The sequence below is a fragment of the Crinia signifera genome, chromosome 2 (genome assembly GCF_055691185.1).
Source record: "Crinia signifera chromosome 2, ASM5569118v1, whole genome shotgun sequence".
Taxonomy (NCBI): domain Eukaryota; kingdom Metazoa; phylum Chordata; class Amphibia; order Anura; family Myobatrachidae; genus Crinia; species Crinia signifera.
The window spans coordinates 353,896,374-353,910,227 of record NC_139218.1 but is presented as its reverse complement, the minus strand read 5'-3'; the positions used below and the strand labels follow the sequence as shown (position 1 = coordinate 353,910,227).

At 43.1% G+C, this 13,854-nt stretch overlaps 1 protein-coding gene across 7 annotated transcripts in view; it reads left to right on the top strand.

Annotated features, from left to right (window-relative positions):
- NBEA (neurobeachin) overlaps positions 1 to 13,854 on the top strand; it is a 564,577-nt gene that overhangs the window by 250,051 nt on the left and 300,672 nt on the right. For 6 of the 7 annotated variants that reach the window (XM_083169798.1, XM_083169794.1, XM_083169792.1 and 3 more), the window contains 2 exons: positions 1,432 to 1,539; positions 7,389 to 7,557. In XM_083169798.1, the coding sequence (XP_083025924.1) occupies positions 1,432 to 1,539; positions 7,389 to 7,557 (277 nt within the window). The remainder of the gene's footprint in view (positions 1 to 1,431; positions 1,540 to 7,388; positions 7,558 to 13,854) is intronic. The other variant, XM_083169795.1, reaches the window with a different exon arrangement.

Below are 13,854 nucleotides of genomic sequence, written 5' to 3'. Positions count from 1 at the left end.
AGGATGAAATTTAAATCCTAAAAAAACACTACTGAAGTGACCTGGGGTTTTTTCAAATCAGAAACATACTCTACTACAAGTGATTAAAAGCCAAACAGGGAGGGGGCGATGAGCCAGCTACCATTGAGAAGCCATTATGTTGTAGTTTATTCCCTGGTGAATGGTAAGAGTACATTCCATTCCATCAGGTCACCATTCCTGGAGACAGATTCTGTAGACTGCACAATGCATTGTAAACATGTTTTAATTTCTTATGTCTAATCTTTCCCCCACCTGCACATTGAATGTATGTTAGACACAGAAAGTATGGGCTAATTGTCCAGGGACATTTATGAAAACTGCTGCACATAAAAAGGGTACTGTAACCCATAGCAACCAGATGGCTCTAACTTGGAAGTTTCCAACCTCGGTCCTCAAAGTATACGAAAGCTGGGTACACACATACAGATTTATTTATCCAATCTGGTGGGAACAGAAATCTGGTACAGGTTGAGTATCCCTTATCCGAAATGCTCGGAGCAAGGAGCTTTTTGGATAAGGGATTATTATTACAGATTTCGGAATATTTTTTAACTCCCTGGTTCAGAGGTGACCACAGCATCCCCCGGCGCCCACGATGTCTCCAACGTCCATCTCTTGAGCATTCCCAGTGAAGCATTGCGCAGGTGACTTCACGATGTCGTAGCAATGCTTTGTTGTGACAGTGAATACCGGGGCAGCGGCGCTGAAGTAAGGGGGCAGGGGGGGGGGGGAGCTTGCGGCCAGAGCGATCAGGCAGGTGGTGCTTGTGGGCAGGGTTTGTGGATGATCAGGTGGACCGGGGGAAAAAAAGGGGGTCAGTCAGAAAACCACTGCTTTAGGAATATTTCAGATAAGGGATACTCAACCTGTATTGTATAGGAGCATAATCAAATCAAAATCTGAGAATCAAACATCTGCTCCCAAACACTAGAGAACAGACAAGGGTTAAATTCATTTGATTTTACAAATTCATCCAATAGTTTTTGTTAATTTTCTAGTGTTTCGGAGTGGATGGTTGATTGTCATTTGCTCCTATACTGTACATTAACAGATTTTTGTTCCCACCATGCAGATTGGAAAGACAAATCTTTAGGTGTGTACCCAGCTTAACATGCTTGAGCACAGGTGACTTGAGCACCTACACTTTCTGGGTGGGCACATGTAAATGCCCACCCAGATGTGACACCGTTCACAACTGATTGGGCAGTGTGCATGCAGAACAATGTCAGCTGATAGATTGATCTGCAGATATATCTATAGGTGTGTGCCTTGTGGACTGAGGTTGCAAGTGCCTACTCTAACCTGTAGAGGGCAGAATGACAGCTCTTATCTGATTGGTTGGGCTACAGCACTTTTTTATGTGAAATTTGAAGTAAAAACAAATATAATGTTGTGTTTATCTATATCTAGACCACTGTAGACAACGTTCCCAGTAACCTTTCCCCTATAAAGGACCCTGATCGACTTCTCCAAGATGTTGATATTAATCGTTTGCGGGCCGTGGTGTTTCGGGATGTGGTGAGTGCCGTTTATGTTTATTTTTAAATCCACCTATGACTTGTACACAGTGTAAGCTGACACGTGTGAAAATGAAGCCATGTTAATGAAATAATTGACATTACTGAGACATTCCAATTAGAATGTTCACCGATCAAAAATGTCAGAATTCACTGTACAGTCTGTGCAACAAAGCCCCAAATTCTGTTCTGTAACCCTTTATGTCCAGCATCTAATGCAGACCCCTATATAATGTATAGCCCACTTGAGCGGTGGTTCATGCTACCAGAATTGGTGCTGTCCGCTGTTGGTTTTCCATCCATGTACCCCCAATCATACAAGCGAAAACACGACCAAAGCTGGTGGCTATTTGCTGTTCTCCTAAGCGATTACTAGGGTCCTGCAGATTTAAAATGTGGCTACAATAAAAATAAACACTATAGACCAATCTCTGGCTCTCCAGCTGCTGTTAAATACAAGCCATAGCATGCCACTCACAGTTTTGCTATTAGGGAATGGTAAAATGGTGGCAGGGCATGCTGGGATGTGTAGTTTTACAGCTGGACAGCCACAGGTAATCCAGGCCTGCTATAGACAATTATGATTAAAGAAAAAACAGTCTTTTGGAGCGTATGTTATTGCTTATAAGTTATTGCAACGTTAAATGTATTTAAAAGGCATGTGGCAATACAATATTTTTTGCAATAGATTATTATTCTTACCAGTGTTGCAATGCAAGGTAGACGGTATTGTTTTAATAGAGGCAGTATTTGAATACATTTGTAGTTTGTTTATTGGGTCACTTTCTTTACCGTACGGGAGCACTTCAGTTATCATTACATATACCTTATACCTGCAGCAGGTAGGATCTGAATAACGACCGACCGATGCGCGGGGCCGCGCATCGGATCGGGATCGGACCAGAACAGGGAAAAAAAGGGCCCAATCTACCTACAATCTACATCCAATTGGTCGGAATTGGATCTAGATTGAGGGGATCGGGCCCTAGTCGTCCTGGTGTGTACCCAGCATTACTGATGGGTATGGATCATTGGATAGACAGCAACTAGGTCGACATGACTGCAGGTCGACATGCAGGAAGGACGGCATGACTGAAGGTCGACATGGGTTCGGTCAACACAAGCATTAGGTTGACATAGGGAAGGTCAACATAGGGTTTTTCACTTTTCCTGTCCCGAGTTTCGACACAGTCGACATGGACACTGAAACTCAGCACCGCGTCTTGCAATGGCTCGCTGCACTGGCCATGCTTTGGGCACAGTGCCTTGCTACGCTCAGCACACTATATTTTATTCTCCCACCATCCAATAGGGGATGGTAGGGCATGAAATACTGCCTGTCGGCTCCAAAAAGAAGTGAAAAACCCCATGCCGGCCTAATGCTTGTGTCGACCCAATGACCTGTCGATCTAGACCCATGTGAACCCTCAGTTATGTCGCCCTTAATGCATGTCCACCTAGTGACAATGGGGCAGATTTATTAAGCTTGGAGAAGAGATAAACTGGAGATAAAGCGGAGAAAAGGTAAAAGGAGATAAAGCACCAGCCAATCAACTCCCAACTATCTTTTTCAAACACAGCTGATTGGCTGGTGCTTTATCTCCTTTTACCTTTTCTCCGCTTTATCTCCAGTTTATCTCTTCTCCAAGCTTAATAAATCTGCCCCTCAATCCCTTACTGATAATGAGACCATGTATTGTAGACAAGGTTAGAAGTCATTTCGTGGGATAAATAAAAGCTGTCTGTGGCTTCATATTTTGTGCTTCGTATTGAACAAAGAGAACACCGCTTATACATTTTAATAGTTATATGATTTATTTTTTTTAGATCCAAATTAAAAATATATCCAAATTTGATAAAATACAGTAATCTATTATAATAAGTCGGTGAAAAGGAACATAGATGGCAATGTTAACTCAGTGATACACATGATTAAAGTCCTGATTTAAGAACAAGCACTTAAGGCAAGGTATTCATTACAGCAACATTCTACATAAGTTTAAAAAAAAAAATGATTGCATTTAGCAATCAGCAGTGACAGCAAATTACTTCTGTCCTAAGTTTTTGGAGAACTGCTGTTGAACGATCTATATCCAGCGCAATTACAAATATATAAAAAAGCAATGCTTTAGGATAGCTACAATACAGTATGTTTGATGACATGCAATTCCGCTCCTGGCCATTAGACTGCGCTGTAGAGCTGTGAGACCGCACATTGCATTCAGTAATCCTCTAATGTCTGTAACAGACACCTCTATTTCATTTATTTACTCTTAACATGAATACAATCTGCCCGCATGCTAATAAATAAACAAATGTCTAGTTATTTGGTCACATTATTTATCAGTTATTTAGTAAATGCAGTGATCAAAATGTTTAAGATGTAAAATGTCAGATTGCCCAATTTTATATAAAGTGTTCCCAAATAAAAAGGAGGCTTTTGCTGTAGCAGCGTTGTATGTCATCGCAGTGGGTTAATGTGCTTACCGATAGATGGCGCGGCGTTTTTCCCGGTTGTGCATGTGTAGTGAACGGCTTTGGGTCAGTTTCTCTATTCCTGGAAAGCTGTTTTGCGGGGTCAGATGCATGAGGGATTCCTCCAGATCAGCGCAAAGCTGTTATACAATTTCTTCGGATGAAGGCGGTGTACCAAGACCAGTGTCTCGCACGCTGCACCATATTCCGGTGGTGTCAGCGTTATGAGGCGGGACGCGAAAGCATCAAGGACTTGCCACGGCCCGGGCAGGTGCACGTTGTCCCCATCTTCCACCATTTCGACTGTGGAGGATCTTATTCCAGATTGTAAGCTTGCGGGCAGGGCCCTCCTACCTCTATGTTGGTTACTACCCAGTTTGTTTTATCACTGTTTCCTATTGTAAAGCGCAACAGAATTTGCTGCGCTATGTAAGAAACTGTCAAATAATAAATAAATAAAATGGCACGCCATGCGAGACACTGCTCTTCATACATCGCTTTTATCCTGCGATAAATGCGCTGATCTGGAGGAAGCCATCATGCTTCCAACCACGCAAAACAATTTTCCAGAAATGAAGGATCTTTGGCAAAGCCGTTCACTACACATGCGCCACTGGGAAAAATGCCACTCCATGTATCGGCAAACCCATTATTTATTTTATTTATTTATTTATTAACAGTTTCTCACATAGCGCAGCATATTCCGTTGCGCTTTACATAGGAGACAGTGATACAACAAACTGGGTATTTATAGACAGTGAAAATGTAGGAGGGCCCTGCTCGCAAGCTTACAATCTATAGGGAAATAGGCATTGATACATAAGGATAGATACTGTATTCTTTATTGCATCGATTCCACCAGGATGCAAGGTTCTATGACTGGTTCTGGAATTTGATAAGCTTGCCTTTGGAGACTGGAGGAGAGTCTTATTGTGCTTGGGAGGGCTCTGCACAGAGTGGGTGCAGCCCGAAGAAAGTCCTGCAATCAGGAATAAGAGCGAGTAATGAGTGTGGATGGGAGACGCAGATCTTGGGAGGAGCGTAGAGGTCGTGTTGGATGATATTTTGAGATGATAAGAGAAGATCTGTATGTTGGTGTAGTTTGGTTTATGGCTTTGTGTCACTTTATCCCACTGCGGTTAGACACGCCGCTTCAGCAAAAGTGTCCTTTTCATTTTGGCACATCTTATACATAATTACTGAATCACAATATTTAGAAACACATCAAAACACGCTATATAAAGAATACTGTTGTCCTAAGCAGAAATATCCACGGAGCATTTAAACTGGAGATTATACAGGTGTGTTGCCACACTGTACACGCATGCCAGCACCTCTCATTAGGATTAGAATGATGGTGTGCCGATATTATCGGACTGTCACATGACCTCTTGCAGCATTTCCTATATACTGTATGTTGCTCCTTGTTTCCTTCTGTCAGTAGAACAATGTAGAGAAACGGTATGTATTATAGGGTAATATAATTGTGTGTCTAGATGTAATATAAGCACTGTAGTATGCAGAAGATATTACAGATGGAGCTGCTCTCATCAGAGAACCTCCCATCGCGCCGTCAGCCGAGCGACACACTGCGCCAGAATGGGGCACTCGCATGCCCCATTCTAGGCAATGGACACGCAAGCGTCCATGTCCTGTCCCCTGCCGCCAGATCGCCATCCGCCAGAAACCTGCGGATGGCAGTCTGGCGGCAATGCTGAGCCTGGCCCCATCTGTATGTAGCTGAATTACAGTAGGCCAAATACAAACCTAATATTAAAATGTATTTGGAATCCGTTATCCACAAGGCCTGGAACCTGCAGCTTTCTGTGTTAGGGAATTGTTTTATCTGCAGTGTGGTGTGACCTGCTGTATTATACCACTCATCACTCTCTCCCCAGCCATGCCCTATTCACTCTAGCTTGTGTAGAAATGGGATACGGTCACATGGTCTACAACAATTAGGTCGACAGTCAAAAGGTCAATGTGGGGTTTTCACCTTTTTTCTTTTTCCTGCCAACATGTGCTGACAGGCGGTATTTCATGCCCTAAGATCCGCCAGGGCAGCGTGGTGGGAGAATAAAATAGTGTGCCGAGCGTAGCAAGGAACCGTGTCCGATGCATGGCGAGAGCAGCGGTGCTGTTTTTTAGTGTCCATGGCGACTTGGTCGACATTCGGGACAAAAAAAGAAAGAAAAACCCCATGTCGACCTTTTGAATGTCGACCTAATGACCCTATCGACCTAACCCCATGTCGACCTTCATGCATGTCGACCCAGTTGCTGTTTATCCAATGATCCATTCCCGTAGAAATATGGAGTGTGTGGATAAGATACTGGCAGGTATTCAATGCTGTTTGCGAGTGGTGACAGCGAGCAGGGCGTCCTGATCGCTGTCACCACTCACCCTGACAGCATTCAACACAGCCTCCGCATCCGCCAATTCCCCCTCGCCCCGTTTTTTGAGCGAGGGGGAATTGGCGGATGCGGCTCCAGAAGCAGCGAGACCCGCGGCTAAAAACTGCGAGTTTTCTGCAGCAGCCGCGGGTCTCGCTGTTTTGGGGAATTCTCGCCGTCCTGTGACGGCAAGGATTTCCCCAGAACGTTGAATAGAGCGAGCGGCCGGCGCGGGGGTTAAACAGCGAGGATCGCTGGTTTTCAGTAATCCTCGCTGTTTAACCCCCTCGCCGGCCGCTCTCTGCGGCATTGAATACCAGCCAATGTATATTCGCTCTAAGAGAGAGTGTGTTTTCATCAGGACAGCTGACTAGAATAAAGTATAAGGTGCAAGTGCAAAAATGTAACAAATTGTGCACCACTTTTTGGATATTTGATTTGCTCTCCTGCAAAATACAGTATTTTCTCGCTTTTTTTTTTTTCCAGTTTTATCTATTTTATTTGACTTGTTACCTACACAGTGTAAAGGTCTTTTTTTTTTTTTTGTGTCCTTAACCAATATTCACCCTATCCATTCCTTAGGGACTATCTTATTTTGATTAGGCAACCAATACACTTGTAAAAGAAAACCTTTTTTTTTTAATTTTTTTATACAGAACACACGATTTCTCTCTGGTACTTGGCGATTTAACTAGTAGCTGCCATGTTGCTTATGTCACAGTGCCACCTGCAGCCTAGCATTTTACGATACTGCATTGCTTTTACCAACCTCATTAAGTAAATTATAGTACATATAGCAAACGTCATTTTTTTCTCCTATTTTATAATGCCCCTTTTAACATTTTTAATATAACTTGCAAATGCTGAGATTTTATTTACAGTGGATTTGATCTTAATTATGATGAATGTAAAAATGAACGGAGGGGCAGTTTTCTGTGTGTTCAGATTGGTGCCTACTGAATTATTTGGCTTCCCTTTGTAGGATGACAGTAAACAAGCTCAGTTCCTCGCCCTGGCAGTGGTGTACTTCATATCTGTATTAATGGTGTCTAAATACCGTGATATACTGGAACCCCAGCGGGAGACTGCGCGTTCCGCAAGCCAGACTGCTCGTAACATCAGACAGGAAATTAACTCACCGACGAGTACAGGTACGTCATTTACCACTGCTCGCTCTTGTGATGTCTGTAATTATCTGACCTGGGATAGTAACACTGCTAATTACACATTTCTATGGTAATGAGACAACAAACATACCACCAGTATGATACAAGGAATTATATGCAAATGCTTGTGTCTTACTCGCTGCTTTATACAACCCAGAACTCTATATTTTAATGTAATTTTAGTATATTTATGCTGGTAAAAGATGGTAGTATATTGTGTAATAAATGAAAATGTATTTATCAGGTATCAATTTCCTGTGTGTCTGTAAGCATTGAACATATATGGAAGTTGTTCAAGACCAATAAATATATTAGAATGCCATTCATGCAAAATGTGTAACGTGAGTCACAGAATGTTCTTGCCCAATATAAAATATTTTAAACATCTTCACGGTTAATCAGGAAGATAAACAGGCCTACATTAATTGTGATATGGATATTAGGTCAACATGCATTGCGTCGACCACTGAAGATCGACAGGGTAAGGTCAACCACTTAACCCCTTGAGTGGTGGGTTTTGCTTGGGCAGGACAAACCTATCAGGGCAGGTTTGTCCTGCCCGAGCAAAACCCACCACAGAAAGTTGAAAGCTCCCCCTCACCTCCGCTCCGGCGTTAGTACGCCGGAGCTTCCCTGCAGTGCTGCCGCTGTCCCCTCCCTGCCTAAGACGCCTGTCACATTCAGCAGTGACGTCGGCGGCAGGCTGGGGGATGATCGCGGCGGCTCGGGAGGACTCAGGTGCCTGAGTGCTCCCAAGTTCCCCCGAGCCTGCCGCCGACGTCACTGTAAAATGAGTGACGGGCAGCTGGCTGGCTGTCGGGTGGGTTAACGGAGCTCTGGCGTACCGATCGCCGGAGCGAAGGGGGGGACTGGAAGGTTGTGGGGGAGGGCTCTAGAGGTGCTGCGCCAGTGATGCACACCTGGACACCACTGGCGCACACCTATTCTACATTAGTGATATGCCCGGAAATGTTCCGGGACAGCCCGCTGCGGCAGCACAGCTGAGCCCGGAAAATTTACACTCAAGGGGTTAAAGTCGCCACATGAAATTAGTGGACATGGGTAAGGTTGACCAGTTTCGAAGGTTGATACAAGTATTAGTTCGACAATGGGAAGGTCGACAGTCAAAAGGTCGACATGAGGTTTTTTGGGGGTTTTTGCCGCCATGTGCCAACAGGCGGTATTTCATGCCCTACCATTGACTACGGTGTGGTGGGAGAATAGAATAGTTTGCTGAGTACAGGGAAGCATCGTGCCCGAAGCATGGTGAGCGCAGCGGTACACTTTGACTGTGACTATGTTGAAACTCGGGGGGGAAAAAATGCCAAAAACTTATGTTGACCTTTTGGCTGTCGACATTCCCATTGTTGACCTAATACTCGTGTCGACCTAAGCCCTGTTGACCTCCAGTTGCTGACCCAATGCATGTTGACCTAATTTAGGTCAGCAAATGTTAATTCACGTGGTTCTATAGGTTTGAGTCCTTTGTATCAGAGCCCTGTGACTGGGAACAGAAATATAATGTGAGTCACATTTGCATGTAACATGCCAAAATTGATTTGAAGTATATTTTGGTTATATTCAATTTGATTTGTGTGTCAATCATACGTTTAGGGTCCTAAGTGTACGAGTTACCAGCCCGTCAAACAAACAACATTACCGTAATGTCAACAAATGTGGCTGTGTCTACCCGATTGGGGCAACACTTGAAATGTTCCATTGGGCATCATCTGGTAGTTGCCGGAGTGCACAACACTTTAAACCCCCCCCCCCCCCCATAGATGAGGTGCAGCATTATCCTTGTAATATGTAGTACAATTTAATAATCATATTGTAAAAAGCAGGTTTAAATAAAGAGATTTATTCTCAGATCCTATGTCCATTCTGTTGTAACATGAAACAATATTATGTAACTACTAAGAGTGTAAATCATTCCTCCTTCTATGCATTACTTATGAGTACCTGCCCCGTAATACTGTATTATTGTCATATTTTTTAAAATGTTGAATTTCAGCTTCATATTTGTGTGTGAAATATAAATAATAATACAGATATGCTCAAAGTCCAAATAAATGTGATCCTGGGGTCACTTGTATTCAAACGGAAGTAAAACCCCACCCAAATCTAATTCTCTCTGCACGAGTAACATCTGCCGCACCTGCAGTGCACATGGTTTTATCCATCTAAGAAGTATTTTGTCAGAAAGAGTGAACTAGAATAAGGACCTCAATGTGGCTGTGATTTAAGCCAGTGTTGCTTGTCTGTTACCATAGTCAAATCTGACCACGGTGAGTGGTAATTCCTTCCATGAGGTATTACATATAAACATGACAACATAAATTGAGGAGTGTTGAATGTCCATACAACTTCAGAAATAGAATGTCCCATCTGTAGGGCACCCACTATTGTGCCCTGTTTCAACCCGTATAATTCATGGTGCCTAGCTGGTGTTCACACTCGCTTACAAGATGTCAGAGTACAATTGGTGCAAGTCTACATATTTCCAAGACGTCACCATACAGTGGCGCCACCTACCATTCTGTTTATGTATTGCACTCTCATGACCTTTGCTACTTCTTTGTATGTGTGTATAGTGTGTATAGTGTGTGTGTGTGTGTGTGTGTGTGTGTGTGTGTGTATATGTATATATAAGTTAGCCAGTTGCAAGGCTGAGGGATATGGCTGATTGAAGATGTGGGCAGCTGGTGTAGCTAAGAGGGGGTTACAGAAAGTAATGTCAAACACAAGAGCCCCACTACTGCTGCAGATTGCCACTGCATGCACCAATTCCTATTTATGGCACTGGGCACTAAAATAGTTACGGCACTGGAGACTGTTCATTCCCATAGTCCATAATTTGAGAGGTGTTTTAATCTGTTCTCATTTACTGGTAAAATTACATCAATTCTTCAGAAAAGACAGAATAAAAAAAGTTTGAGACGCATTTGCTTGTTTAGTGTTTGAGAATTCTTTAATAGCAGTGACGTATTGGCCAGGACATTTTTATACTACTCTGGATGTTTTATATTGTGTTGGACAGCTTTATACTGTGCTTGTGAATTGTTTCCGTTATTAAATAATGTGATCATTTCACTCTGATTTATAGGCTCTCTCTCTTTTAGGTTTCTGGTAGATCAGAGAGTGGTATTAGTGCATAGCGTATCCTCAAAGTTAGTCATATTTCCCCCAGTTTATATGAAAGTTGCAGATCTCCATTTTCAGAATTTGGAATCATTTGAGTGTATTGTGGGAATTCTGGTTTAGTTTTTTTTATTATTTTTTTTTGAAGAGTTTAAGAGAAAGTACAATAAGACCCTGTTGCAAATTTAAACGTCATGAAAAGGCCAATAAAAAACTGTCAAAATAAAGTATAGCACTCTGCTCAGACGTAATATATAGAAATAGAGAGAGGAAAAGCCAGAACAGTGAAAACATGGTATACAGTCAGCCGAACAAAGGATCAAGGGATTGGTAAAGAGACCGCCTATGCTTAAAGGTGCCCACACACTAGAAAGATCTGCGATCATAAGATGTGCGCATAAATTAGCTTTAAAATCTTTTGCCTGTCTGTACAAAAGATTTCAGGCAAGCGCACATCTGTACCAAAGATTTTTCTTAAGATCCCGTGTGTGTTCCTATGGATCTTTTGTTAAATCTTCTGATCTTCCATGCAGCACGTAAGATCAGAAGATTTAGCAAAAGATCCACGGGAGCACGCATTGGTCCAAAATTGGCCGATTTTCGACTGATTATTGGTAAACACCGGACGATATATCGCCCGATTTATCAGAAATCGGCCAAAAAATCGTTCTAGTGTGTGGGCACCTTAAGACTTAAGGGTTGGGAAGTTAAATCCTAAGTTCTGTAGTCCTAAATCCAGCCAATTGAACCATATGGGCATGTAAACACGGTAACCTGGGAGCACTATTTCTGCGCTAATATGCACAAGCAGAGATTTCTTCTAGGAGGACACCAGCGTATTAAAGGAACCAAAACTTCAGGCCATTTGGCACAGAGGTCCCGGTACTCATCTAGCCAGACTCTTTAGCTTCTTTCCATACCCCGACAATTCCTCCAAATATGGAATGCGTAAACCTTCTCCTTATGACATCAACAGCAATGTGTGACGGGGTCCAAATTCTATATCAACAGTCAAAAGGTCAACACTGAAAAAGTCAACAGAAGCAAAGGTCAACATTGCAATAGCCAACATGAAAAGGTTGACATCAGTTATACAATATTTTTTTATTGTTTTGGGACTTTGGAACAGTCAAAGTGCTTTGCTAGCGGCGTGGCGCACCTGGCCTGAGAACGGCGAGCCATGCCAGGGTACATGCTACACTAATTGATGAGAATACGTGCTCAGGTGTCGACATTGACACAAAAAAACCCACAAAACTTATGTCAACCTTTTTGTGTCAACCATCTCCCTGTCAACCTTTTCTCAGTGCTGACCTTATGCATATCCACCTGTTGTCAATGTTGCCTCAGTGCGTGTGGAACTGGAAGTAATGCTCATCGGTAGAGTTTTATACCCACTGAAACACATTTATATCCACCCCACTGAGTCACTGAGATGCTGCCCGTCTGAACCCGCCCCCCAATTCCCCTCATCATTAGTATGCGGGTGGATGTGTAACGATGCACACCCCCTCGCATGCCTCCGCTGCAGGAGAAATCATTCGATGGTCGCCGACCCTCAAATTATTTCTCTTGGCTTTGCACATAAAAGTCCCATGGGTGATCCCAGTCCCCGCCGCTGCCGTCCGCCCCTAGTCCCCCCACGATGCTTGCAAGCAGCTCGGCGACTATGCAAGTCGCTGAGCCATTCCCAAAGGGGAGCTACCATGCACATAATAGACCATGCACATGTCCAGTCCCCAAAACATCAGGACGGGGCCAAAATTGCTAAACAGCGAGCAAACCAGAATCACCCCATTAGCGCTAATTCACCAAATTGTTCTCCATTTAAGTTTAAGCAGCATTTCAGTCCACTAAGGGGCTAGTAGTCGCAGATATCGGCACACACTTATTCAATGCAGACGTTCGTAAAGATTGAATAGGTTGAATGTAAATTTGACCTACACTTGTCGAAAAGTGCAGATATTTACCACTGTCGGAATTATCGTCACACATTGAATACCGCCCTTAATGAAGGCTTCCATGTGTACCTGACCTTTTCAGCCCATGATGCCTCAGGCTCCTGGAAAATTGGAGAGCTACGGAACATTCTCACAATGATCAGCCTAGCTCACAAAATGGCCGCTCTCACTGTGTGTAGGTGATGGTGCACTTTGCTATCCAGGCATTCTTGTCTTGGGCAGATGTCCTCTTCCTTAGCTCGGTATAAATGAAACCGTCCAACAGATGTCACTAATGTATAAAATCACCTTTAATGTATGACTACACACTGAAGCCTCAATAAAAAAATGAGAATACGTTTCTGTCAGGCCACAATTGTACATTACGGATCTCAATGTAAATGGTGTCAGCGTTGGTGTAAAACCATTTTCTGAAATTTCTAATGGGTAAATAGATCTGGTCTCTCTGCAGATTGCAATTCTTTTAGCGGTTGAAAGGTTTTTAAAAATAAATAAAAATAACATGTCAAGTGCTGGTGTTTCCCCAGAGTGCCCCTGTCTTCTAGTTGGTGTCTACGCAGATCACCCTGTAAAACTAATGCTGCACAAAGTGCTTCCACTCTGTGTGCCTGCTCATGGCTGTGATGCGCCGTTCTCTCTCGTTGGCAGCTGATTGCTCTGCCCGGTGGGATGAAGCTCTCTGTGCGGGAGACACTTGTCAGGAGCTTTTATATCAATGCTGCATTTCTTCTCTTCCAAAACCAGATTTACTTTACAAAGCATTCATATGGGGCTATATCTCAGCATTGCTTTATGCCTCGTAGCTACCGCCATATATAAGGCATTATAGTTGCCTAATTTTCTCTTGATTTTTATTGTGTGTTATAAAACATATCTTTGCTGCATCTGAAATATGTTGTTATACACATAAATAAGATCATTATTCAGTGTTATATATGTGTATTATTATACTGTGGCATGGAAGCACCCTACCATATCTTCATGATCTTAGGCCAGAGTAGTTCCAGTTTGGTGTGGGGGTATGGTGTGTACCACTGCTGTGTGTATATATAGCTCTTTGTGTTGCACCATATATATAGTCATCCTGTCATGATGCAAGGCCATTTTGACACCATGGGCTTGCTTCAGACTTACCAGCAGAAGTGTGGACATCGCTATTAGGCAATTTCCACACCTCTGC